Source organism: Squalius cephalus (assembly GCF_949319135.1).
Source record: "Squalius cephalus genome assembly, chromosome: 19".
Taxonomy (NCBI): Eukaryota; Metazoa; Chordata; class Actinopteri; order Cypriniformes; family Leuciscidae; genus Squalius; species Squalius cephalus.
Window position 1 is genome coordinate 6,325,641 of NC_137140.1, and position 27,622 is coordinate 6,353,262.

At 36.7% G+C, this 27,622-nt stretch overlaps 1 protein-coding gene across 2 annotated transcripts; it reads left to right on the forward strand.

Annotated features, from left to right (window-relative positions):
* Window positions 1-181: 181 nt before the first annotated feature.
* Window positions 182-26,167, forward strand: sgms1b (sphingomyelin synthase 1b). 2 transcript variants are annotated; one of them, XM_079851693.1, is made up of 6 exons: window positions 182-470; window positions 20,223-21,022; window positions 21,757-21,874; window positions 23,991-24,144; window positions 25,707-25,873; window positions 25,961-26,167. In XM_079851693.1, the coding sequence occupies exons 2-6, from the start codon at window positions 20,409-20,411 to the stop codon at window positions 26,132-26,134; spliced, it is 1,227 nt and encodes a 408-aa protein (XP_079707819.1). In that variant the 5' UTR covers window positions 182-470; window positions 20,223-20,408; the 3' UTR covers window positions 26,135-26,167. The 2 variants fall into 2 exon arrangements, with proteins under 2 accessions (XP_079707819.1, XP_079707820.1); XM_079851694.1 differs by lacking the exon at window positions 182-470 and adding an exon at window positions 19,178-19,462.
* The last annotated feature ends 1,455 nt before the right edge of the window (window positions 26,168-27,622 follow it).

Below are 27,622 nucleotides of genomic sequence, written 5' to 3' on the forward strand. Positions count from 1 at the left end.
CTTAACGGCACGGCCTATGACAGTAATTGTCTCAGCAATCAACAAAACAATCAATAATTGCATTCAACTGCAGACAACAGCCCATTAACTGTGAAATTAATATGGCACGACTTCGATTTTCTCATTCTCATCCTTTTTGCCCCCACACCCACCCCCACACAAACACATGAGGTCTTGCCCCGCCTTCAGGGAGGTCAGTGATCACAAGTCCTAGAAAACTCTTTCGGAGACCTACGTGCCTCTGTTACCAATAATTCAATACACTTCACCAATTGATTTTTCTATGCAACTCCCAACACACATGCGTGGAGTGAGTGAGTGAGTGAGTGAGCTCGAGCTGTCTAGAGTAGAGGATCTCTTCAAGACGTTCACAATCCCCAAAGAAGAAGAAGAAGACGTTCTCAGTGACTTACTCCTGATGAATCTCAAAGCACTCGCATCCCGTGGGTTTGTGAAGATGGGATTTCGTGGTAGGTTTCCGGCTGCATTACAATCTATTCACTGTATTCCCCGAATGTAACAGCCTGAACTGGAACATTCGAACGTCTTTGCGGTTATAATGTTTCATCTGTTGCTCTCCGCAACTTTCTTTCTGCGGACCTGAGTGCTTACCGTTGCGTTTGCCCTGATGAATGCTAGAGCTGCTGGCTTAATGTTGTTGTTGTTGTTGTTCCTCTGGTGCGAATTCATCATCTATGCACAACGTGGAAATATTTGATTTATGTTGTAGTAGCTATTATCAAATAGTGGCTGGATGATATTGTGATCTCGAAAGGTTGTAATCTTTCTCATGATGCCAATGTTAGCCTAGCATTTTTACGATTTCTTTATTTTTATTTTTGAGGTACTTAAAAAGACAAAAGGGACTCTGACAGCAAAAGATGTTGGAATTGTAAGGCCTTGGCTACAGGTTGCTATGCATTGCTATCGTAGATGGAAAATCTGTAAGGGAATTGTGATTTCTCCTGGCCTGGAAAAGTCATCGTCTTACCATGAACCCTGTCATGTAAGATCTCCGTAATGTGAATGCAATTGTTTTCATATTGGTTTCAGTTGTTTTTGTAAGTTTTTATTACATTTTCAACCCAAAATCTGATTTAATGACTCTAAAATGATATAAAAAAGTAGCATACTTAAAAGTTTACTGTAGAAGTATGAATGCACAGATTTATTGAAATTGATAATATTGTGGCCGATATTTAGATTCAATAACTACTATTTTGTCCTAAGAAATCTTTTTAAATGTTACAAGTGAGTCTAGGCATCATACCATTAAGTTTATTTATAATATATTAAATTATTGGTTTTATTAGAAATTAACTTTCAGTGCTTGATAATCGGCATAGCTAATTGGTAAAAGTTTACAATGAGGTTCAGTTCGTTAACGTTAGATGCATGCATTCAGTATTAGAAATTAACAAAGAAAAAATACTTTTTAAATCTTTTTTCATAAATATTTGTTATTTATTATTATTATTTATTTAAAATGTATTATTTATTTTATTATTTATTATGTATTTATTTATTATTATTATTTATTTTATTTATTTATTATTTATTTTTCATAAATATTTGTTATTTATTTAAAAAAAACGTACATGTACTGCGTTAGATTAAACTGAGAAGGGTCATAGCACTTGCATATTGTTGTCCTACTGTTAGTTAACTGCTTCTATTGTTCTCATTTGTAAGTGGCTTTGGATAAAAGCATCTGCTAAATGTATAAATGTAAATGTAAAGTAATGGATAGTGACAATATGTATCATGGATAGTTCACCCAAAATGAAAACTACTGAGCGAGAAATGAATTCACGTCTACAGAGTTTTAGTGTCAGTACTACATTAAACTACTAATATATATATATATGTCTCAAATAATTCTGTATTTTCAGCTTCAGAATCATACTTTTATTTTTGTGTCTCCATTGTCCTGTGCATTGGGTTACCAGCACCAAGTCCAAGCCCATTTATTTACACCCACAATGTAATATCAAATTTAGCATTTTAATCAGCAGTATCGTATCGTGAGTTTAGTAGCGTGATATGCATCGAATCGTGACATGAGGGTATCGTTACACCCCTAGTTACTAAACAAAACCCTAATGTAGAGTGTTACCAGATAATCATGAGAATGTAAAAATAGGCATGCACTATGAAATTTGAAATGGTCGATGCATTTAAAAAAATCTAATTTTTTGCATTTTAAAATGTTTTTAATAACTTGATAGGTCTGGGCTGAGCATCACGTCGTTTACCGCATTTATCTTTGATAACATTATTTAACGTGTATTTAGCTGCGTGATTGTTAACTGGAATATTTTGGAAACCATATGCTTCAGAGAAGAAAGAGGTGTTTCAGGTTTTGTAGGTTGACATAATGCAGCATTTGTCTAGATGGTTTCAGTGCAGGCGTTCTCGGATGACTAATGACTAAATGTAATTAGGATTAAGCAGGAGACATTTATTAGTGGGAAGACTGGAGTCGGTGGTGATCTCTGGGTAATTGGATGTCTCTCAGGTGTGTGTGCTCTGGAAGTCCCTGGAAACACAAGGCCAGCAGCTGGGCTTCTGTCCTGGGGTTTCAGCTAAAGAGACTTCACTGAAATATGAAAATGTGCATTGTGCAGTTTGCATGTGAAATGTAATGTTTTCTCTGCTTAAAGGTATTAAACTTTGCATTAAGCTGTTTCTTGTAGTACACTAAGTTAAGAAGAGTGACATTCAATACAAATGATCTGACCTCAAGTTTAAATCTGAATGGTTACTAATGATGATCTTTATCAAAAACGGTTTTGCTGTATCCATCCACTTTAATGATAAATTAGTTTGTGGCTCTTCACCTCAGGCTGCTGGTGTATTTTTTTCCTGTGTGGTCTCTTTGGTAAGTCACAAGAGCTCTAGGCTGTTTATGGAAAATATGAGACACTGTATGGAAACACGTGCATGGAGACACGTGCTCCTAATATAGACTTTTACTGTGGAAAGCATAGTGCTGTCGAGTGTCTGTGGATAGTTTGCCGCTGACACACTGATGTGTTTGTGTGTGTTGCAGAATTCCACTTACAGTAGCACTGTAAAAAAATATATTGAAAGATGCAGTTAATAAATCAAAAGATTATATTATGTTTTAAAAACAATTATTTCAGGGGCCATTTACACGAAATCGTTTTCAACTGAAATCGGAAAACTTTTTATGCGCTTTTGTTGTTCATTTACACGACATCTGGGTTATGGGGGCCTGAGAACGCAAAAAATAAATACATTTTTAAATGAATTCAAAGTGCACGTTTTTGAAAATAATACCATTATCGTCTCCATGTAAACTACAGAAACGTGAATATGAGAAAATGGTGACGTCATGCGCACGCATAATACATATTCAGTCTACAGACGAAAAGTGTTTCATTACAGTGACATCGCCAACTACTGGCCTGGCAGCAGAACACAGCGTTTTTAGTCATTTTCATGGATCTATTTCCTGTTTCCTTGCTTTATTCAAGTAAATCCTATAGTTCATATTATTTTCAGTGTGTGTATTAGTTACTTTGTAATTTTGTTACTTTTGTATTTATTCTATTGTGGTAATAATAATTGTTTTAGAGGAATTTGCAGGTTGATTTCTCCTAAAAGTGCAATGCTTTGTGCCTGTCACAGCAGTATTGACTTAACCAATGGTCTGGGGTTGGGGGCGGGACTATCTTTTTGACTGACCAGTGGCAGACTGGATATACTATACAAATTTTAGATGTTAATATCAATAAGTTAACTATAAAAATTATTTAAAACTAAGCCAGATACATTCAAAGTTTGACAGCTGATGAGCATTTGCTTAACAAACAAGTGTTTCGAATTCAGATAATAAGAAAATCTGTATTGTAGTAATGTGTGCATACTTCGAGATTGTTTTACATGAAGGAAATTCCTCAGCCAGATCAATAGGCTAACTCTACTTTGTGGTTTACAGTCATTTTTAGAACGGTTATCTTGAAACTGTAATAGAGGGAAAAATCTTTAGATGTCAGTGAGAATGTTTAACCAAACGAAGTATATAGCTTTCCCATTACAAGCAAAGTTTCCTTTGTTTTACTCTTGCTTCCTTCTATGAGAGTAGAGCCAAACATTGTGTTGATGTGATAAATAACACCTGGGACTGGTTTGTCTTCCTGGTTCTTCACTTATCTGAGAGTCTCCTGGTTTCCTCTTTACTGACCTTAATTATTATTTTTTTTAAACCATTTTGTTAAATGTCAGTGTACATGTAAACAAATAGGGGTGCCAGTTAAGTTAACAAATGTGGGTTCTACTTTGTGATTTTAATCCCATAGAATTCTTTTACTTTGATAGAAGCCCCTTATCACTGACCCCCCTAATTATGTTACTTAAAAAAAAAGTTTATTATTTTATTTTAATTAAAGAAGCCATATTATGCCCTTTTACGAATCTTGAATTTGTTTTGGTGGTCAAAAACAGAATTCGCTCACTCGTATTCATTCACTCCTTCAAGTGAACAGTATTAGTGGACTAATGTAGGGAATAGTGAATGAGGGTTTAGGGGGTGATTTTGGATTCAGCCAATGTCTCTATGAAGCTCCTCCTAACAAAAAGCTCAGTGTGCTCTGATTGGTCGGCTAGACTAGTGTGTTGTGATTGGTCGACCTCTTCAAACTTGTTTTGGAAATGTCACGCCTCTTACCATAACTGTGAGTTTCAGCCACGCTACAACTCAAGCAGGCCTTGGGCAGGAATTATTTCAATGAGAAATATTGTGATGTGGTCATTCCCAGAAGTAAACCCGAGGTGTTTCAGGGAGTTCAGAAATAGTGCTTACTAATACAGAGAGTGACTTTGTACTTTGTTACTTTTCAGACCTTTTTCATGCTCAAACAGCAACATTACGCACTAAAGAAAGTTGAAAATGTAAAAAAGCATAATAAGTCCTCTTTAAAATAATCAATAATGAGTTCATAGACTCATTATTGATTTGAATATCATTAAAACTAAGGCCCTGCTACACCTGATGCGTTTTGGTCAATCGGATTACAGTAAATGAGGGAGACACATACCCGTTCTCACCTGGTATTCGTCTCTTTTGTCCTCCTGATGTCTTTGAGGGGCGGGTCTATAGGTGGATAAATGTATGTGGTTTTTTTCAGATCTTTCGATCCAATAGACAAAATAAGCTCGTGCAATTTACATATGAACGCACCCAAGATGACAGAAAACATACGGAGAGCAGCAGCTTTTGTTTCTGCTCTGACAGCCGCAAGACCAGCCGAACGCTGTGAGTGTGTGTTAGAAATCAGGAATGGTGAGAGAACATTGTGCTTAGTATGTTTTTCCTCTTCAAACCATACTCGGGTCTTCAGCTGACATAATTTAAATCCCGTCTGGATTGTTTACGCGTCGTTAGGTCAGTAGGCGGCGAGTAGGCGGACTTTTGTGGCTGTTCGCACACATTCGATTCGGCCACATGAGTTTTTACTCTACGGAAGCAATCCGGTCGAATGCGTTCTTTTTTTTACTACCTCTGGAAGTGGTCAAAAGTGGATAAGCTCAAAATGTTTTAGACCCCGTTTACACCTGTATTTAGCGTAGGCCACTTGTGAGAAACAGAGCCTTAGGGCCCTATCATACACCCGGCGCAATGCAGCGCCAAGCGCGACGCAAGTGTTTTTTGCTAGCTTCAGTCCGACGCAGTTTTCATTTTCACTTCCTGCGCCACATTGTTTAAATAGCAAATGCATTTGCGCCCATGGGCTGCTGGTCTGAAAACGAGGTGTGTTCAGGCGCATTGCTATTTTGAGGCAACTGAGACCATTGACCAACAAAAACCTGGTCTAAAGTCAATGCAGTGGTTTTTTTTGTTGTTTAAAGAGCGCTTTAGTAATGTGCGCCTATAGGTGGATCCACTACTCGCGTACACTCTGCATATTACACACAAAGGGAGCACAGCAGCACACAAACTAGCCAAATATTAAAAAATAAAAGGATTACAATGTAAAAGATTAATATTGTGTACATAAAGATATGGTGGAATCCGACTTGTCCCGTAGATGGTCTGTTTCCTCTCTGGAGAAGTGTTCAGTCTTTCCGCTTGCAAACTCCGCCATTTAAATAGCAATCCGCCATGGAGTGAGAGCGCAACTGGCTTTTAAAGGGAATGGGAGATGAGACTCTGGTTGGTTTATTATTTCATGTTATGCCCAATACACACCCATTGCTCATTAAGAGAATAGGGACAACCCTATTAGACCATTTTTCAAGTCGTTAAACTAGCAAAAGTGGATTCGGACACGCCCTAAGTGCGCTTGCGCCGTGCGCTTTAGACCATGTGCTGAGATCATTAAAATAGGGCCTTTAGTGTGCAACTAGAGAGAATGGTGCAATATAAAAATGTTGTTTAGTTAGCTATTGTCTGGAAGTGTTGTTGTCTGAAGACTTTTCTTTTGCCATGGCACTGTAGATTAAGTAGCAGCAAAATGTAAATTTTATTAAGACATTTTTTCATGGAGTTCAATCGAATTAGAATATTTAAAAGTGAAATAAGGCCTGTTTCAGACCTCATGCATGAGCGGTGCATAAGCCAGGCTGCAACATCAGCTACACATAGAGCTTTCAATCAGTTAATATTTTGATGAATATTTAATCTGATTGTTGCCTCATAAAAGCCTGTATTGCAAAATATTGTGTTGATGAATTGATTTCTAATGCATTTTCAACATACTTCCAGTTCAGCACACAATATGCGGTAAAAAAAAGAATCAACTTCAAAGCAGGGTTGGGCAATATGGCAAATATATCAGATCACAAATTCTTTCAGGCAGGACCACAATCATCGTTCTTATCACGATTCTTTTTCATGTTGGTGTTTGAGGCTATTTTGCGAGAAGTATAGCCAAACTATTTTCCCCATTCAAAAATACAGTTCTAAAAGATAACAAAATACCCGTTTTCTTTATACAATACAATCAAGAATATGTTATCAGTTAGTTGCCTTAATTAATTTATGCTTTTTCACTTTTTCAACTTTAGTTAGTCAGTGGCGGATTAAGACTCTTTGGGGCCCTTGGGAACTGACAGCTAGAGTGAAATACAATAAAATTACTGTCATTCTTTTCTTTTCTTTTCTTTTCTTTTCTTTTCTTTTCTTTTCTTTTCTTTTCTTTTCTTTTCTTTTCTTTTACAAAATGTCCCAACTTTTCTGGAAATGGGATTGTATATTATATACAATATATGTATATCTCCTATGGTGAAATGATTGTTGTTCCCTGGACATGTGATAAAGGGTCTCTCAGTGTCCGAAAGGGCAGACACTGTCTCTCTCCAAACACTTTTATCGAGTGAATGAGGTCCAATCTTGAAACCTTACACCAGCGCTTGGAAAATGGAGAATCCCCCTTGTTCATGTTAAGATTAGTCAAGAAAACCATCAAAATGGATAGACATTGCAGTTTCCTCAGTAATTCTTTTTTAAATGTATAAAATTTTTCAAATCAAGGCAGGGTGGGAGCAAAAACTTGTAGTTGCACATAATGAAGTGTGTGTGTGTGTGTGTGTGTGTGTGTGTGTGTGTGTGTGTGTGTGTGTGTCCGTGCGTGCGTGCGCATTACTTGTATCAAAAACCTTACTACTATTCTGACTGATTCACTGCTCTGTTACATTTAGTCAGTAAAGGCAAGCGTGCAGAGAAATGCATCTATATGAAAGAAGCTCTTTCCACTTCGATATCTGACTTTTTGAACTGCTTAAATTTATGCTTGTGTTGTTTGTTAGTGTGAATTCAAGCCGTGCTGGTAATGCTAATGAAGTTTCAGCTTATGGAATGTGTGTGTCGAGGAGTTTAGAAGAAGACAGAGAGTGATTGAGAGACTCAATGGATCTATTGTGGCCCGTTCTTCCCCATCAGCAGTGTTGTTGGCCATCTTATTCTGACCCGTAGCTTTAGAGTTGAGCAATTGACTGACCTTTCATATCCCAGTTTTTGAAATTTTGAAATTTTGAAATCTGTTTTGAGTTGGGTGATATATTGCATAACAAAGACAGCATATTCAGCCATTTCACAATATTAAATTTTGTGGCCATTATATGAATGAACAAGCTGTTGCCAGCACTGAATAATCTGCATAGATCCCTACCTGCGGGATTTTGCAAGCAAGAGTGGGACGAAATTTAACTCATTTTAGAAGGAGTGGGCGGGACAGAATTTTGCGTGAGCGGGATTGAAAAATCCATCCCACATAGACCTCAAGTATTTCTTTTTGCAATTCAGTCAAATTGCTTGAATCATCAACGCTTTTTTGGTGGTGTTATTGAATAGATTAGACAGCCTCATAAAACTTCACACTGAAACCAGCAATTTATGAAACAAGACGTAAACAAATATTTGAAGCAAAATTTTTTATTTGTTCAATCATTTAGACTGCTTCATGTCATTCCAAACCTGTATGATTTTCTTCTGCACTGTAAAAAACAAACAAACAAAAAAAAAAACTATATATATAGCACAGCACAATGCAATGCGTAAATAACAATACAGGTAAAACACCTGTAAAAAAGCAATATGGAATTGTGCCCTATTTTTATAGACTTTTTTTTTTTTTTTTTACAATGTGTGGGACACAAAAAGTGAAAAAAAAAAAAAAGTAATGTGAAAGTATCATAAAAGTTGTCCATAGGACTTAAACACAATAGGTCATGCTTTCTGATGTTATAGATTTGTAAGAGAAACTTAAAAAAATTAAATCAGAATTCACCAAAACAATTGCCTCCTCTAGTGAGCTGAGATCCCTATCAGTGAGTCAAACCAGTTTTGTGAACTTAATCAACAGATTAGTGGAAATATTCAAATACAGTCATATGAGTTTGGAACGACATGCGGAGGAGTAAATGATATCTGCACAAATATGCATATTTGTGCATATATTTACCCAGAGGGCTTTTTAAAAAAAATGTTTTACCTTTTATAAAGAGCATTTCTCCCCCTAATCTTATTAAGTGTAGGCTGTACTACTTCATATTTCATTTTAAATTCTTAAATTTGACCAATAAATTCAGTTAGAATCATAAGACATTATAGGGCTCTTACCATTCAAATTAAATCATTTACACTGAAAAATTCTAACTACATTAAACAATGTTATGAGATTGTTTTAAATATATTTTGAATATACAAATACATTTTTTTGGAAAGAACGATACTTTTATCGTTACGATACCTGCCGCCAGAGTCATTGAATCTTTGACTCAACCGATTTGTTCAAAACGCTGAATCATTTAGTAATGAAAACCTGGTTGAGAGCTGCTGTGAGATGCGCTATAGTTCTGCTGCAATCTTTGTTTGGAACAATTGCGTCTAAAATGTAAGTGACTTTGTTTATTGTACTGTTGTGTGAAATCAGTGTCACATTTTCAATCATGATGGTATTCAGGAAAACAACTCTTGGTCATTTAAAATTGTTAAAAATTTAAAAACTCCACATTTTGAAAGACTATCTCTTTAAAATAAAGTTTTTTCTCCTCTAGAGGCTGTGCGAGTCTCAACAGCACAACCTTGTAACCGTCAATACATTATATATAATCCACCATTATCGCCACTTACACTAAATATACTAAAATCAGAGTCATTCTCGCATTCTAGTTATTGTCGTTTTAATCAGGCTACTTGTCCAGTCGGGCAAGTAAAATTCTCTTTCACTTGCCCCTCCTCAAGCTCTTTACTACACACTAGTTAGCTCCCTGTCACGTGATAATGGAGCGCAGTGAAAGGGAGTGATTGACGGCTAATATTAACCAACCTAAAGTTAAGAGGTTAAAGATGAAGTTTAATTGGTTATGTGATAGAACGGTCAGCTCACAGCAGGCACATACAGTACTGTGCAGTAATTATCAAGAGTTTTGTAGAGTAATGAAAACAGGTCGCACCTCAACAATTATTTGCACTCGCACAAATGCTCCTAAATATATTTTGAGGGCGCACAGATTACATTTCTGGAGCATATGGGACCAAAATGGTCGCAATTTTGAACCTTGTCATAACAATAAATCTCGTTTTTATCTTTTCAGCTCTGTATTCTGTTACGATCAGTGGGCCTTTCAAAACATTTCTGACCCCGTATTCTTGTACAAACCTAGATAAAGCAGGTGAAAGCAAGTGACACACAATACCGGTGGGATTTAGAGAGATGGCAGTTTTGTTCAGTCTCACACCTTCTGTTTGCTTTGCATAGGAGAAGCTGTTCAGTAACTTAAAACCACCTCTGTTAACAAAGGCCGTTTGAGTTCTATAGATGGGTTAAAGAAATCAGGTGTGTATTTTTATTAGGGTCCTTTTTGCAGAAAGTTTCATTTGATTGCTATAAAAAGGAAAAAGTGATGTGTGCGCTGTACTCAAATAGAAACCTGACATCATTTCTAAAGTAAATCCAGCTTTAGTTATAGCAGCTGCTTTGCAAATAAATGGTATGAGTAAGTTCAGATGAAATATCACTTATTCCTTGTCGCCGATTGTGTATTATTAGGAGTAACCAAGCAACTGGATAAAGGAGTGAAGCAACTTCCTAAACTTACATGTGATCATGAATAAATTGGAGCGGTTACTTGGGCAAAACAGCCAAGAGGTCTCCAGCATACATGTGCACTCTTTCAATACTGTTTAAAAATGATTTTTCAGGATGCACCTTATGAAGCTGGTTAAGAAAACAGAAAGATTGTGCAAAGAGCTAGAATCAAAAAGTGGCGACTTCTGGCTGAACATTTGTCATTACATAATTCCCACACTTCCATATGTGCTGTTATATAGTAGTTTTGGTAAGTTTACCATTATTCTAACACTTATAAAGTGTTCAAACTTTTCACTGGTAGTATAGCCATCTGGGGAAACAGCAGTTCAGTGAAAAATGTGACTTGACAGGAAGTGGGAGGGTGGTGGTGAGAGAAACCTTTTCTGTCACTTCAAGTTGTGAGCTCGATGTGATTGCATGGCTTGTGAATAGGACAGATATAAGTTTAAATAAAAATATTGTGCAAATGTTAAGGTCAGTGACTACTTCCTAATACTATATGCACTAAAAAGCATTGCCTGATGATCCGGGGCCAGCGTGAACATTGCTCGGGACAGTCGACAGGCCTGTCACTTGCCCGATCGAGCCGGTGTTGCATTGTCATGGAACTTTACCAGTTGCATGTGTAAATTAACTCAAAGGGAAATATGAATAATTAATTATAACAAGTTATAATTAATTATAAATATTTAGATCCGCTGTACAGTCAACTAGAGCTGCACAATTTGGGGTAAAAATCTACTTGCAATTTTTCTGGTTTGCGATTTAAAATGTGATTTTGGCATGCTCAAAGTCTAGTGTGACCACAGCTTTTGGCTTTAACTTAATATTTGATCATTTAATTTAGGATTTTCAACAAATTCATATTACAGAAGCAAATCTTAAAGGGGTCCTATCATGCTTTTCCACATTTTCAACTTTAATTAGTCTATATGTTGCTGTTTGAGCATGAAAAAGATCTGCAAGGTTACTACAAGTCCACTCCAAAGGGAGATATTTTATTTAAAGGTGCTCAAAGTGATGTTGGTTGATGTCTCTTGTTGACGTTCGAAGTATTGTCAAACAAAACGAAGGCTAGCTCGACACTCCCTCCTCCTCATCCGCGCACTAACCCCCTTCAAACCCCACCCCCAAATCCTTCTTGTCGGTTATTGGCCGGAACAGTTTGTTATGTTTTGTGGTGCGGGTTAGCCCAGTTTGTTTTTCTTGCCGTTTGTGGAGCCTGGGCTGTCTACAGAGACCGCGTTTTTTTTTTACAGTGTGTTCAGGGGACAGGCAGCTAGCAGATAGTGAGATGTTGTTTGCTGTATGTGACAAAAAATGTTTTGCTCTAAAAAAACGTGTGACATTGCTTAGAGCACCTTTAACAGGATCCACTTACCAAGAACTACAACAAAACGGCTCGTTTGAGCAATGTGTTTTTCCCAGGCTTTGTGAAGTAATAATGTGGCTCATTTAAATACATTTGAAGGCTCATTTGTTTGACCTTCCTAAGGCTGATGAACTTCGAGGCATTTTAGTCATTTTACTGACGGCTGCTCTCATCTTGGGAGTTCAATGCGGGATTCGCAAAACACTTGCTCTTGAAAGATGGGTCAGTACCCAGTTTATTTGGACCAGCTTGTTCCTCATAATCCTGTAAGTATGATTAATTATTGATGTATATATTTTCTACCGGGTGTTCAAAATGCCTAGTTTTGTGTTTTATTTTGTGTAAGTTTCCAGCTAACTAACTCACGTCTTACTGAAATACTTCTGCAAATATGACCTAATATTGAACCACTTTTACTGCCTATTAATGCAGATTGTCTGTCGTTCTTACTACTTTGAGTAATGATGAAGGATTGAGCAAGATTTGTTTTACAAACTTCAATGTTACATCAGTCATTCACGTTAGTGCTCGGCTAACTTATGCGCTGTTATTGATAAAGTTTCCGCATGTGCACTGCAGTAAATTAGAATACACATTGGTTTGTTGATGAACATACACTTGTTAATGCTGATGGTGAGGAATTAAATACATTAATACATTATCGCATAATGTACTTCAAACTGAGTAGTGTATCACTGAGAATCGTCCTGCTCAAGTCGTCCTTGCGATGAAGGTACGGGTTGAATTACTAGTTCTTCCAATGTTTCATCATCGGATTCGATATGGGAAAATCAACATCATCATTACTGTCTTTACACTAAGGACTGAGGAAGCTTCCGGATCTAAAGTTCAGTTATGATAATGGACGTTTTGCTTCCGACAAGGTAGACCAATCGTAACAGACTGGGCCATCTGGCCAATCAGAGCAGAGATGGAAGTTTTGATAAGCTCAATAGAAAAGGTAAAGCCTATTCTAATTGGTAAGTTTTACCTTCGCTCACTCACGAAGACAAAGACAGAGTCGTCAAGAGTTGCCGTAAATGTGTCTGTGGTGCCTGGCATTTTCCGGACTGTTCGGCTCATAATGGCCTCCGTAATGTTGGTCGTAATTGTGGACTAACTGTAATATCATATGTCTATAATTATTTACTAGTATTTTGTCATCAAAGCGCAGCACATCATCTGTGTCTTCCAAAAGTCTCACCCCACCATCAGACATCGCTGCTCTTCACCTTGTGTAATTAATAAGCGTTACGCCATTCTCGAACGAAGCTATTATAATGTAAAGCAATTATCGAACAAAGCTGGCATAATGAGTTTTTTACTGCTGGCTTTCAAAAATGTTTGAAGTTATGACCCCAGTGGGGTTATCCTTAAGTTAAGACAGTTTTTAGGATTTCTTTTTTGTTGAGTTACGATGCTATTATAATACCCTTATCCTATCAGTAGATTAGATAAAATACTGCACTTAGGAAATCTTATTCTGTAATAGCTTTTTTCCTAAATGAGGTCCTAACTGAAATTGCCATGGTTGCCAAACAGACAAGATAGGATTCTAAAGTTAGGATCTCTCTGTACGCCGCCTGTTCTGCATCTGGGTGTTAGTTGGGTGAGGGGCTGGTTGATCATTTATGGAATATAACAAATAATTGTGTCTGATCTGTCTCAGTCACTACAAACGTGTTTTTAAGCTTTGCCAATTGAAATATTCAAGCTCAAGAAGATCCGAAAGAGAACTCAATTCAGTACTCACACCACACACTGTTTGAAAAGTGTTGTTTGAGCAACACCTCCATCCGAATTGCTGGGACCATCACATCTTTCAAGAAACTCTTTCACAAGCACTTAAAACAATACACACACACACACACACACAAATTCTCTGCATTTCAACTCTTTAGCTTCCTTACTAAATCTAGTTGTCAAATAAACCTGGCATTGTATTTAACAAATATTGTTGGCTCCTTGACGAATTGCTTTGTTCCTCTCTTGCAAGCCATTTTGGATAAAAGCATCTGCTAAATGCATAAATCTATATATCTCATAAAAGTACACATCCGAAGCATGTGCCTAGAAAGCCACTTCTTAGACAGCATGCAAATACTAAATTGAGTTCACTCTCTAAATTGTCAAAATGTATCCTCATAAACATCGTCGGTTATATCTTAGGTGAACGTAAACAGTTGAGAAATAAAACGTACGTGTAACAGTATTAGATCCGTGCATAGGTCTTAAAGTGACAGCAGCCTAAAGACAAAAAAAAGCTTGCTGCTCTTGATTACATAACATTTGTAACTTTATTGAGGATTAATCTATATTTAATTTATACAGTGAAGACAGTTATTTTACATTTGATTTCTTTATTCAATTGAAAACGACTGTTAGACCTCCCTGAAAAAAGCACTGTTTATTTCATTTGTACTTTTTTTGTTTCTATTCTATTTATTTGTGCTGTTTTGTTTTTAATTTATTACTGACTGTTTACTTGTCTTTAAAAAAATAGTAGGTATAGGCTAGTTTTTGGTGTCATAACCTTATTTATTAAGGTAGGTCAAAAACAACAGAAACAATAACTAGGCCTACTTTATTTTATTTATTACTGTTGTTTTTGTGGTGGGGCCAGTAAAAATGTTGGCAGAACAAGTACAAATTTTAACCATTTTTCGAAAAAACAGTTGAAAAAAAAATCCTCAGCATTGAGCCCTGTGTAGGTAGTGTTTTTTTCTAAACCACTAGATGAAACAGAAACTCACCGCAGCTCTTTTCTAAACATCCGCAGTTCGCTATACATTTAGTGATAGGAATGGTTCACCCAAGAATGAAGATGACGAGTTTATTTCCCCAGATGAACACACAAGAATAGTATATTTTGAAGAATGTTGGTAAACAGGCAGTTGAGGGTAGCCATTTATAATAATAATAATAATTCGTTACATTTATATAGCGCTTTTTCTGAGACCTCAAAGCGCTTTACATAGATGGGGGAATCTCCTCAACCACCACCAATGTGCAGCATCCACTTGGATGATGCGACGGCAGCCATATTGCGCCAGAACGCCCACCACACACCAGTTTACTGGTGGAGAGGAGACAGTGAAGAAGCCAATCAGTATATATTTACTTTCCCTTTTTTTTTCTACTATGGAAGTCAGTGGCTACCATCAACTGTCTGGCAACCAACATTCTTTACAATATCTTCTTTTGTGTTCAGCAGAAGAAGGAAACTTACCGAGAGTTGATTCCCTGCAGCAGGAATAAATCTTACTCAAAGTTGAACTCAAAAGTTGGCAGCCCTGTTTGAAGTAAGTTTTAGGTTTCCTGAACAACTTTTACGAAATTCACTGTAAGTTAATGTTAGATCCTTTGCTTATCAGTTAAAAGGATAAGAGAAATAAGAGAGTCCCTGTAGCCTAACGTTCATATGTTCACAAGTGTGCTAGTAATACACACAGTGCAGTCATGGTGTGATGTGATCAGAAATCATGGAATTCATCATTCATGTTTTTTGATGCCAAGTTAGGCTTATACTCTAATTTTCTGTCATGGTCTATGAACCCCCTGGCCCTGAATTAGCCTGGCCACCCCATGTATAAAACCACCACTGTTGTTATAGTCACTGAACAGCTGAGCAGTTATGTTCTGGAAAAACGAATGCCTGCTGGAGTTAATGTATAGCTTTGCTCATATCAGTTAATGTTCTAAAGAAGCACATTGGATTATATGACTCTGAGCTGGTGACCAGCTCAAATGATGATTGTTATGGAGTGTACAGATTTTCCATTTTCTGTCTTTACTTAGATGCAGAAGAGTTTCCCTTTCTAGTTGCCCATTGACATTTATCTATTTGGCAGGCATCTTTATACTCGGTTCATTCAAGGTATAAATTCTGAGGGCTGTCAGAAGTTGTCTCATTAAACTATAAATTCAAACCTAAAAAGATTTGATGTTATCTTTTGCTTTGACAACTGAAATTTCTGTGGGTTGGTTTGTACTTGTAGTTAATTATCATCCTTGGGTTTTGACCACATTGTTATGGTAGATTGCTTGTTCAAATGGATTACTCATTCAGAGTTTTAGAAATAATGTCTTGAACGCCCTGAAAACTCTTCCACAATCCATGGACTGTAGTTTGTCCTTGTTTCTGAGAGGTTGCTTAGCACTTAATGTAAGATACATGGTATGTGCAGTCATAATACTATAGAGAGACAGACTAAATTGGTCTCGAGAACTTTATTAGGCCATTAGTCAGCAGTTACCACTGGTGTTTGACAATTACTGTCACATTCTCAGCCTGGTTATCTTCACTTTTTTACCCCTCTTAAGCTTCTAGTAAGGATGTGTAATATTTTGCAATCTATTAAATTTAAATAATAAACGATAATGAAAATCTGACTGTCCATTTATCCTGCTTATTGAATGATTAATACAACTAAAAAAGCTTTCTTCCTCTATTTTAAGTTTTCTCTCATTTACTCTTTTTATTTAATTTTTTTGGTTTAACTTGCTTTAAAACAATTTCTAGACATATAGGGTGAATTCAGGTTGATTCCAAGTAATCTTAATGGCAAAAAGTGTTCCATTCACCTCGAATTCACCCTTTTTAAAGGGGCCATGACATGGATTTTTTATTATTTTATGACGCCATTAAAAATAAACCATCAACTTATTTCCGGTGCTGGGATCCTTCTGAAGTGTGTACAGAAATGAGCAAATGAGCTGTTTGAACTGGACTCGTCGAAGCGAACGATCCTTTATACACCTATTTACTCTACCATTTGTCCTGTGGGTATGTCAGAAAGTGAATGTGCATCTGTATATTGTATCCAGTGTGGATGCGGCGCTCGCATCTGGTGTGCCAGTGGGCGGGGCCTATGGTGCGTTGATTTATAATTATTCGAATTGCCCGTGTGATGTCACAAATCCCACCATATCCAAATGAGCCATTTTTGGAGCTTGATTAAATAAATGCTTTGTTTATAATGAGGAGAATGTTTTAAGCTATGAAACTTGCAGGACGTTTTTATGGTACAAAGACCTATCAAAAGATCAAGGAAATTTTACCTTGACCCCTTTAAAGGTTTTATGCCCACCATATACGTTATTATGAATGTATATAAATACAAACCGAAATAGTCCAAGGCCATTGTAATTACGGTCGGTAGTAAACATGGTGATATGTTGACAGCAGTCCAATAAAAAGTTAAGCACTCATTTAAAAAAAAAAACAAAAAAAAAACCTGGATCATGCTCAATATGCCATGACTAATCAGAATTAAGTATTCTGGATAGCTGCTTAATAAATGTGGTAAGAAAGTGGGGATGTTAGAATAGTGCCGTTATTTTGACTTAATGCATTTATCTTGCTCAACTTGATTAGTGATTTTACACTGGGTTGCTTGCCAAAGTAAGAAGATCGCAGGAAACCACAGTTGCACTCTGATATAAGTTGTGACAGGAAGGAAGGCCATTGCAAGTGTAGAAATATGGACCCCTCCCATTATTTCTTGTGTACTCAGCTTAAACAGCATCTAAGCACAAAATGAACTGTTGTTGGTCAATTTACGTGTAGGTCAAACAGCCATGTCTGCTTGTCTAAGTATCCTGTTCTTGTCCAAAATAAACTGCAAATTGGACTGGGCTTCATACCAATATGCAATATTATTCTTTAAAGTCTCAACTAAATGGAATTAGCGACATATCTGTTCTCCCTACATTTGAGTGTAACTGATTATCGAGAAAAAAAAAATTAGGATGGGGACTTGCATCTATGCATCAGTTTGATTGGTCTTTGAGATGTGGGCATGGCACTCAAAAGTGGAGGTGAATGAAAGCAGGGGTGGAGTTTAACCGCAATAAATGATTGGAGAAGCCCTGCGTCACCAGAGGGAAGTCTGTCATTTATCGTGCACTTTCGACTTAACTTTGCAGAATGTTTCCATTCACAAACTGCTATATTTACACACTGCATGAAAGGGAATATTCAAAAAACCATTATAGGGGCACTTTAAAAAAATACTTGGACAAATTGTTCAAATTAAGATATAACATGCATGTTAACAACATGTAATATGCAAACAGATGTTGCGATAGTCTTTTCTTGTGACCGAGTGAAACTGCTTCTCAAACAAGAAAAACTGTAGCGTTTCAGTTTCATTTTGTCCCATCAGGAATTGATTGGATGGTTGTGGTTTGTAATTGCGGTGATCTTATGTGATTGACAGTTTGTCCCGCCCTCATGCCAGTAAACATGTCATCAGAGAAGAGAAGAGATGACGATCGACCAATCGTGGCGATTTCTGTGGTCGTGGCTCCTAAACGGGGGTCTTACGTCGTACAGTGAGAGAGGTTCAAAGATGGCCGTTGTCATGGTCTTGCAGCCAAAGTTAGCCTAAGATAATTTTGAAGAAATTTTGCTTGATCATCTCCCAGTGTGTTTGTTGCTATGACCTACATGTGCTGACTAGCCAATAAAAATGCAACATGAAAGGCGTGTTGATCAATGCGACATGGCACTAGAACTTAAAACCACTTAACTTCAGCTCCATTTGCAAGATTGTAATGCCAAGTTGGCCTCTTTTCCCTAGCTATGACCACGTCCATATTCTCCTTTTTCGCTTCCTCCTCTTTTTTTATTCCAGCGCACATAATAAAAACCTCAACTGCAAAGTGCGATTCATTGTTCTCTATTTGTTTGCCACTAGCGCATGCTGATGATGTTTTATTCTTCTATACTATCTTGCGTGGCAGCCTACGATTCAAAAGATTTCATCATCGTACAGTCTACATACATGTCATAGTCGTACCCCAAGTTTATTAGATCCACGTCGTACAGTGTGATTTGTAATGATCTGATAGGATTGCCGAAATCGCACAGTCTGTAGCAGCCACGGAGCAAATCATTTTAAGAATAAATGAATAAAAAAAATAAAAAAGATGTGCACTGATAAATAACTGTCAGTCTAATTATTTATGTATTATTATTCTGTATTTGAATCATTACTTTATCATCATTTTTTTTTCTTTCTGTGAAGTCAACCAACACATGCTGGAGTTTTGCTTCACCTCCATTCTTTAGTAGTCTATGTATTGTTTATTGCTTGTATTTGTTCAATAGTTTTCTTGTAGTATAGGCTAATGAAAAGTTTTCACTCCGTTAGTTTCATTCACTAATGCAAGCCAGATGTTGTCCATGATGGATAGTTCCCTTCCCTTCCCCCTACCGCTGTAATGTAAACAGTCCTGCCACACCCGTGGAAACACACTCGAGTCGAGAGCTCCTGAAATTCTTCAGTCAGACGATGCATGTGGTCCTGATCAGTGCGTTTCTGCTCCAGCTCTCAGCTGTTCTGAGAACTAAATGTGCTGCTTTTTGTAAATGCAAGAGGATTAAATATAGCAGGCGGTTGTAGCAGTTCACGGTTTGCTGTGTTGACTGCATGGCTCCAATGCCATGCAGTTTGGAAAAGTTTCGTTTAAGGAGGTTCTTCTCTTGACAGTAAATTATGCCGAACTCGGGAGGAAAATGAAACTTGTGAGTACAGTTACAAGTGGTTTTAACTGTTGCCATAGTGCGTAACTCAATGGGTGTTGCTGCATTCTTGTAGCTGTGAATCTTGAATCGTTTCATGCATTTGCTATCATGTAAAAACTTTGACTGAATTTATTTGTCATTCTAAAGATGCTTAAAGACCTAAAGGTTTGTTTTTAAAAGCTTGAAATTAGTTTTGTGCCTAAATATGATTAAAATGATGAATATAAACTTTAGAAAATACATCTTACAAAGCATAAAATATATCTTTACTTTACATTTATTCATTGATACTTGTCATTTGTTTAATGTACTGTTCACCATATATTTCCCATGTTTCCATTCATGTTAATTTATACTTTAAATGACTTTAATATTATTCTAAAATGTGGAAATTTAGTTTGAAAAAGTATTTGTGTCCGGTCCTTTTTACTGAATGTACGTGTGAAATCACGTATGATAAAGAAGTGTTATTTTAGTATCTTTGAGATATTATAGTTTTTATAGCTTTTTTAATTTCATTTTTAGTAACTTTAGTATATCAAGTTAAGCTAAAAAAAAAGAAGAGAAATATATCTTTGGCAACGAGCTGAAATACGTTTTTTAAATTTTTTATAACATAAAAGTTTTTATGGTTTTAGTTTTAGTTCACTATATTAACCCTTGGGTGAGGCGTATTAGAAAATGTTGGGCAAAAAGATGCTTTGCATGTCTGTGTTTTTAGATGTCTGAACAAGTTTTCCTTTTGTCCTTTCTCTTACAGGACAGACGTTTATGAAGGGGTTGTAGGTGTGCGTCATATTTGGATTAAACTTCTGGAAGTTGTGAGCCAGACTTCCCCAGAGCCCTTCCCTTGTAATGAGCATGGTCAGAGAAGGACTTTGTGTTTCGTAGCAGTGTGTGCCTATGTCGGATTCTCCATTACGTTTCTACAAGCTCAAGGGCTGATATGAATAAAGTAGAGTCGTGGTCTGAGGAGGAGGTCTCACTCTGGCTGACCGATCAGGGTTTGCAGGAATACTCTGAACCGTTGAGAAACTATGACGGACAGGCTTTATTGAATCTTACCACGGAGGACTTCAAGAGGGCATCCCTCTCCAGGGTCACGTCAGATGGTGGTCTTTTGCTCCTGGAAAAGATAGAGACTCTTAAGATCGAGCATCACATCGATGTTCACAAGAATGGACATGCCAATGGGCACATGGTGTTGAATCATAACGGGAATGCCGGGAGCACCGGCAAGGCTCCGCGGAATGGCGTGGTGAATGGCTTCCACAAGGAACTGGTGCAGATTCCCATACCAGAGCCAGCTTCTCCGCAGTTCCCTACCGAATGGGGAAAGACCGCCGTGGCTCTTGTCTATGCCTTATGCTGCTTCGTCTTCACCACCGTCATTATTTCTGTGGTCCATGAACGCGTGCCTCCTAAGGAGGCAACTCCACCTCTCCCTGACAAGTTCTTTGACTTTTTTGACCGGGTGGAGTGGGCTTTCTCTGTATGCGAGATCAACGGGATGATTCTGGTGGTCTTGTGGATCATACAGTGGAGTCTCTTAGAACACAAGTGAGTTTTCTAAGTAGCACACATTGTGTATGTATTCTTTCATGAATAATGTCACAAAACCTGCCTCAGGAATATTTCACTCCAGATTCAATAAAAATACATAAATTAAATTTGGCTTAAATACAGTGAAGATCATTTTCAGATTTTGACAATATTTATATGACAAGCACGCACAATTTTCTCTTAAATTAACATTAACATTAACAAAATAAATTCAATTATATTTCCTTCACCCCAAATTAAATTATGTTTTCAGACTATTTATATGACAATTAAATGCAATGTTCACTTAAATCAACATTACTGTAATTATTTTCTTAATAAATGAAGTATTTCCTTCTGATTACTCTTATATGAATAATAATATAATAATAAAATAAAGAATAACAATTCGTAACAAGCACCATTTTCACTAAAACTATCATTACCACAAGGAAAGTATTATAAAATAAATATTATTTTACACAATTTTTACTTGCATGATCATTAATGCAAGAAAATATTATACTAATTACTCTAAAGCAAAAGAAAAAGTTGTATATGAATGAAAAATTATTTAAATAATATTTAAATGACAATTAAGCATAATTTCCCCTCAAATTCTCATTACCATCATGCAAAAAAAAAAAAAAAATATTGATTATTATTTATTTATTTTTAAATGAAGGAATTTCTGTAAAACAAATCACTGTAGTTCACTAATATGAATATATCACCACATCTTCCTTCCACAGATCAATTGTTGGTCGACGCTTCTGTTTCATAGTCGGGACGCTTTACCTCTACAGGTGCATCACCATGTACATTACTACTCTTCCTGTGCCTGGCATGCACTTCAAATGCTCTCCGAAGGTAACAACGAAATAATCTCACTTTCTTAATCTTTTCCTTTTCTCATATTATTTGGTATGTTGTTTTAACATAGTTACTTCATAATCAGCACAACTAACTTGCTAGGCATCCGCTACATGCCCCCCCCCCCCACCCCCATTAAAATATTCCATATAATGACAGAGAATTGTAAATTTCAATACAATGCAAGAATATCTTAAATAAAAAGGTCCATGCTACTCATGCCTAATTTTCCAAGACTATATTCCAGTTTTAGTGAGAAACTGCCTGAAATTTAAGTCATTATTCATTGAAAAGCATAGTATAAGAACAGCTGTGAAAACATTAGACGAAACCAATAAAAGTATGTGTGTGTTTTCTTTGCTGTGTGCTGTGCTTCTCGTTGATGGGTGTAATTATGTTATGATGTTTTTTTTTTTGATCCAGTGAATATTCTTGATGAGTTACACGAGACCATGTTATTTCCCTAGCTCTTGTAATGAGCAATACTGTATGATGCTTCACTTGTAGGAAAGATTACAAAATGTTAGAATTTACTATTTAGTTTGTATGTATTTTCATCCCAGAACCTTTCAGTTCATTCTCTGTTACAGGATGGGTCAGTCGGCCATCTATGCTTTGAACAGTTGATGTAAAGAATTTGTGACTGCTCTATAAATGTCCTCAGAGCAGAGGTCACGAAGGGACATATTTCACACTGAACGGAGAAGCCGTTCATGGAAAATGTGAAGTATGCTATTTTCATCTGTTTTTTTGTTTTTTAATATGCTCTGGGAACCCATTTATATTGAGGAAGACACAGGGGAATAGAGCACTGGAAATATGTTGATAGGATGTTGATATTTTTTTAATGTGTGAGAAAAACTAAAGTTTACTACTTCTTTTATTTTTTTTTTCATAGTGTGAATTGTATTGAATCCAATTAGGAATCCAGTTTTAGCACAAGCCATCATTGATCAATTAACTCTTTCCCTGCCATTTAGGGAAATTTCCGGCTTTCAGTGTTTTCACTGTTATACGGTAGGGGGCGCTGTGACATCTTATGAAAGAGTACTGAATCTCCTGATCAAAACACAGGCGAGAAAGAAGCAGAAACAAGCGATAGCATATGTAAGCAGATTCATATGTAAAATAACGTGATCATCAACATTAAACAGCATATAAATCAAAACTGCCTAATGTTACTGAATGAAATGTCGACCCAGGACGAGCTATAGGACTGTGAAGCTTTGGGGGTGTTGATGGACTCGATCTTCTCCATCAACTTACTCAATCTACTTTTTGCTCAAAATGTTGCTTTTTTTAATAAAACACCCACATTCCAAATGTTGATTAAAAACAAAATGCATGTTTTTTTTTTTTAAAACAGAGGCTCTGTTCCTTCTTTTGATGTATTACATGTTCATATATTCATACAACAAAATATCCTGGGGGCCATGAAAATATCAATCAAAAATGCTTGCGGTGGCTGGTAACTTTAAAAAAAAAAAAAAAAAACGGGGAAAGAGTTAAAATATGCAACGTTTTCCATTTTTAAAGTTTATTTAAAGTGCAGCCTCACAAACTTTTGAAGAGTTTTGGTGTAAAAAACATACATTTTCCCCACCAGTGGGCCTCTTTCTGGACTATATGAATCTTAAAGCAAAGACTGCACCCACCGGAACAATGAGCATTGTTATTGTGAAATGAAATGATTGTTTAGAGTGTATCTGCTCTAGTGTTGCTATGCTGCCTGTCCACTGGTGATCCTTTTGCAACTGTGTGTGTGACTCAATGTCGCGGATGGGATGTCGTGAACACACACTAGCTACACAAGACAGGAAATCCACACCACGGGACGTGCAGGAAACATTTATTATCAAGCCCAGCAACTTGTTCACTCTCGTTAGAACCTGCTTTCCTGTTGCATTTGCTAAAATAAAGGCTAGACATAAACGCCAAGAACTGCTTTCTAGCCATTGTTGCTTTTATGTTGCGCCTCAAAGGGGTTATTGTTGTTTTTGACATGAACATGCCGAGTTTGTAGAAACAAATAAGGTCAAGCGGTGAATGAAAATAGATTAAAGAATTCTGGGAGAATAACATCATGCTAATGCTTGTTTGTTGTGTCTGGCAGCTGTATGGCGACTGGGAATCTCGGATACGGCGGGTGATGAAATTGATCGCAGGAGGGGGTCTGACCATCACAGGCTCCCATAACTTGTGTGGAGACTACTTGTACAGTGGCCATACTGTCATGCTCACCCTCACTTATCTCTTCATGAAGGAGTGTGAGTAGATGATTTGGGACAACACCGCCCCCTAGTGGACAGTTTAAGCGCAGGTTTTGATTATACAGTGGTACCATGCACACTTAAAAATGTATGAAGGGTATTGCATTACATTACAAATTAAATCAAACTGATTTGACATTTATGTTAAGCAAAAAAAAAAAAACTTTTCAAGCCAAATGTTCACTAAAACAAGTTTATTTTGTAAGTGGAATATCTTTAAACGCCTATAATGCATTCAAAATAATAAGGTCTGTTTGGAGCAGATGGAACATAAGCTTATAAAGCAAGTGTAACTTAATATTTGTCAACTAAAATATTACATCTGATTAGTAACTTCTCTTAAATGAGTGAATGCATAGCATTTCAAAGTTATATCCATCATTTTTTACCATGTCACTACATTTTCACCCTTTTTTATTGTTCAAATATTATTTGAAAGTTCAAATTTTATGAGCTTTTACAATACTCATGATAAATTTGATTTGAATATATCAATATGTGAAATTTAAAAGAACAACAGTATTCCATTGAAATCAACGAATTTCCTTTGAACTCCCGACTGCTCAAATTTATGAAACATACATATTATTTTGTGTTTAAATCTTTTTATTTGGTATTTAAGCAGAACATCATTTGTAATTACACTTTTTTTTTTAAATGCAAACAAATGAAACATATCCTAACAAATATGCATGAAAAAGACATAGGGGTAATAATAATTGAACAGAAAAACTTTAAATCAATTTGAAAAAGTTAGAAAACAACTAAATCAACTAACCAGACAGAAAACACATCAACCACCACCCAAAAATCAACCTAAAAGTGCAATCCAGTGTTTGGGGACCAAACTTTTTCAAATAACAAAGTCTTGTCTTTTAGGGTGTACCTAATTCAGCGATTAACCCATATGAAACAAACCAATGTCTCAAAAATTCTTCAGAATTTAGTTTATAATATAGGATCTGGTTCAAAACGCATATCCAAAGTATCTGAAAAAACCTGGAAAATTTGTTCCAAAAACGAAACATACATATTCTTTTTCTAACAAAACAACATCAATATTACTCCAAGATATTTTTAAACAAAAAATATAGCCTTTTCATTGTACTTGTATAAACTTTCACTTTAAGGTGAAAATGATTATGCATTTTTTTCATGCTGCAATGGTTCATCAATAAGCATGTTTATCAACAATATTCAGTCCCAAAACTGTGTGTGAAATATGGAAAAGAGGCTGGGTCAAAATGGATCCGCACAAAAGGTGTAAAAATGGTTAAATCTCTTTAAAAAGCCTTTTAAACAATCTAATATTTAAATTATGCTAAAAAGTATTTTTTTTATTTTTTTTATTATACACAAACTATGTATCTCTTTTGGGTCAAAATGGACCCAAAATGCATTAGGAATTAATCAGTATCAGTATTTAAAATGTCAGTGGATCATGTTGATTGTTAATGTGCTAAATTACACCTTTGGTTATGTAATTCTTCACTTTACTGGAGGACTAAAAAAAAATCATTCTCTATTATAACACCCCCTAACTTTCTCGCACCTCACAGATTCTCCTAGAAGGTTCTGGTGGTACCACTGGGGCTGCTGGACATTGTGTGCAATAGGAGTGTTCTGCATTCTTCTTGCTCATGACCACTACACGATTGATGTTGTTGTGGCCTACTTCATCACCACACGTCTCTTCTGGTGGTATCACACAATGGCTAACCAACAAGTGCGTTTGTCTGTTTCGACGTCGTCAACGTTTCCATTCAGAGCCCCATATTGTATTTTAACCTCTAACCATCTGCATCTGTTTTAGGCTCTCAAAGAGACATCCCAGACCAACTTTTTCACCCATGTGTGGTGGTACAGATTTTTCCAGTACCTGGAAAACAATGTCCCTGCCGTCGTCCCCCGCAGCTTCCAGAAGCCCTTCTCGTGGCGATCGCTGCAGTGGGGTCACGTGAAGTACACACGGATCGATTCAGACTGACGGATGTGCAATTTTGGAAGTTGTTCTCCAAAACATGTGCCCAAAGTGCCGGAACAAGCCTGACATTGTAGCCAATCCCTTTAACTAACAGACTAGTCATCCAAAGCTTCTCAGTCCTCTGTGACGTCCTCACAGGATTGATTTTTGGATGTAAAACTTATCACGTATGGGGCTAAGAACAATGGAGAAGAAACCATGGTCAGGGATAAGCAAGTGGCTTGCGATGGCCTGTAATATCATCTTACATCAATAAAAAATGAGCAAGGAAGCTAAATGAGAAGTTATTTATTTTCCCCGAATAACTTGATAGTGTCTCCAAGTATCTTTGCCCCTGTTTACAGGCACAAAGCCATTTTCTCAAGATATTTTTGTTAACTCAAGCAATTTATTGACACATTAAATATTGCAAGTCTGAGCAACATAAATCATTTTTGTACAGCCTTACATTTTTCTAGTCGTTTGCTAAACAACATGTGCTGTCAGAGAAGGTTTATATGAATATAATTTGTATTTTTTCAACTAATTCTTTGTGGGGTTTTTTACTTCATAAGACATATATTGTTTGGATAATCTAATGCTCCTCCTCAGTGCCTTAATAGTTCAGAGGGAACGTTGTTCTGGCCGTCAACTGCAATGTATTTATGTTCATTCAAAGACAATTTCAGTGTTTTGGACTATATTCAGGGTGGTCGTGCTGTAACCACCCTTTGCGAACCACATATGCTTGAAACAGAACTCACCTCGTCACCCGAATGTAACAATCCTGCTCGGTATTTTCATGACAGTGTCAGCAAAGCTAATTTGGTTGTCCATAATCATTTCTCTGATGTTGTTTTCGGAAAGTATTTATTAATGTCTTTGTATCATATTTTGTCAGACAGCTGGTGCTTTATGGCTCTTACTGAACTCCAGGTCTCTGGAGGTTGTTCTGGGTTTGAATGACAAGAACGATGTGATCCTTTCCGAAAGCCAGAACAAATGTTCTGTCCCATTGACCACCCTATTCAACAAGCTGCTATTGTGATGTAATAGTAGGAGATGTTCGTCCATTGACAAACAAATAAATTACAAATATTAGCACAAAAACTGCTCTGTGTGATTATTTTATTTTTATTTTTGTGACTGTGTGAATATATAGACAGAATTGTCGAAATCATCAATGTGTCTCATGATCTTCAACTTTAAAGGAGAACTTGGTAACTTTTTTAACTTAATAAAACTGTCTAGAAATCATTTGGATGGTTAAACAACCTATTCTGGTGATATTGATGACTTTCCCTGCTCCCCCCAGCGTTCCCAGGTGGAAAACCAACCTTGCAACTTGGGGACTGCCGTCCCGGTAAGACAGAAATTGGAAGTCTCGTGAGAAGCGAGAACGAGAACGAGCGCGAGCGCGAAACACGAATTGCTTTACGGCAATTCGACATAAACACACACGCATGTATGATGTATTACCAGATTACCCACCTCGGTAGACATAGCTCCACA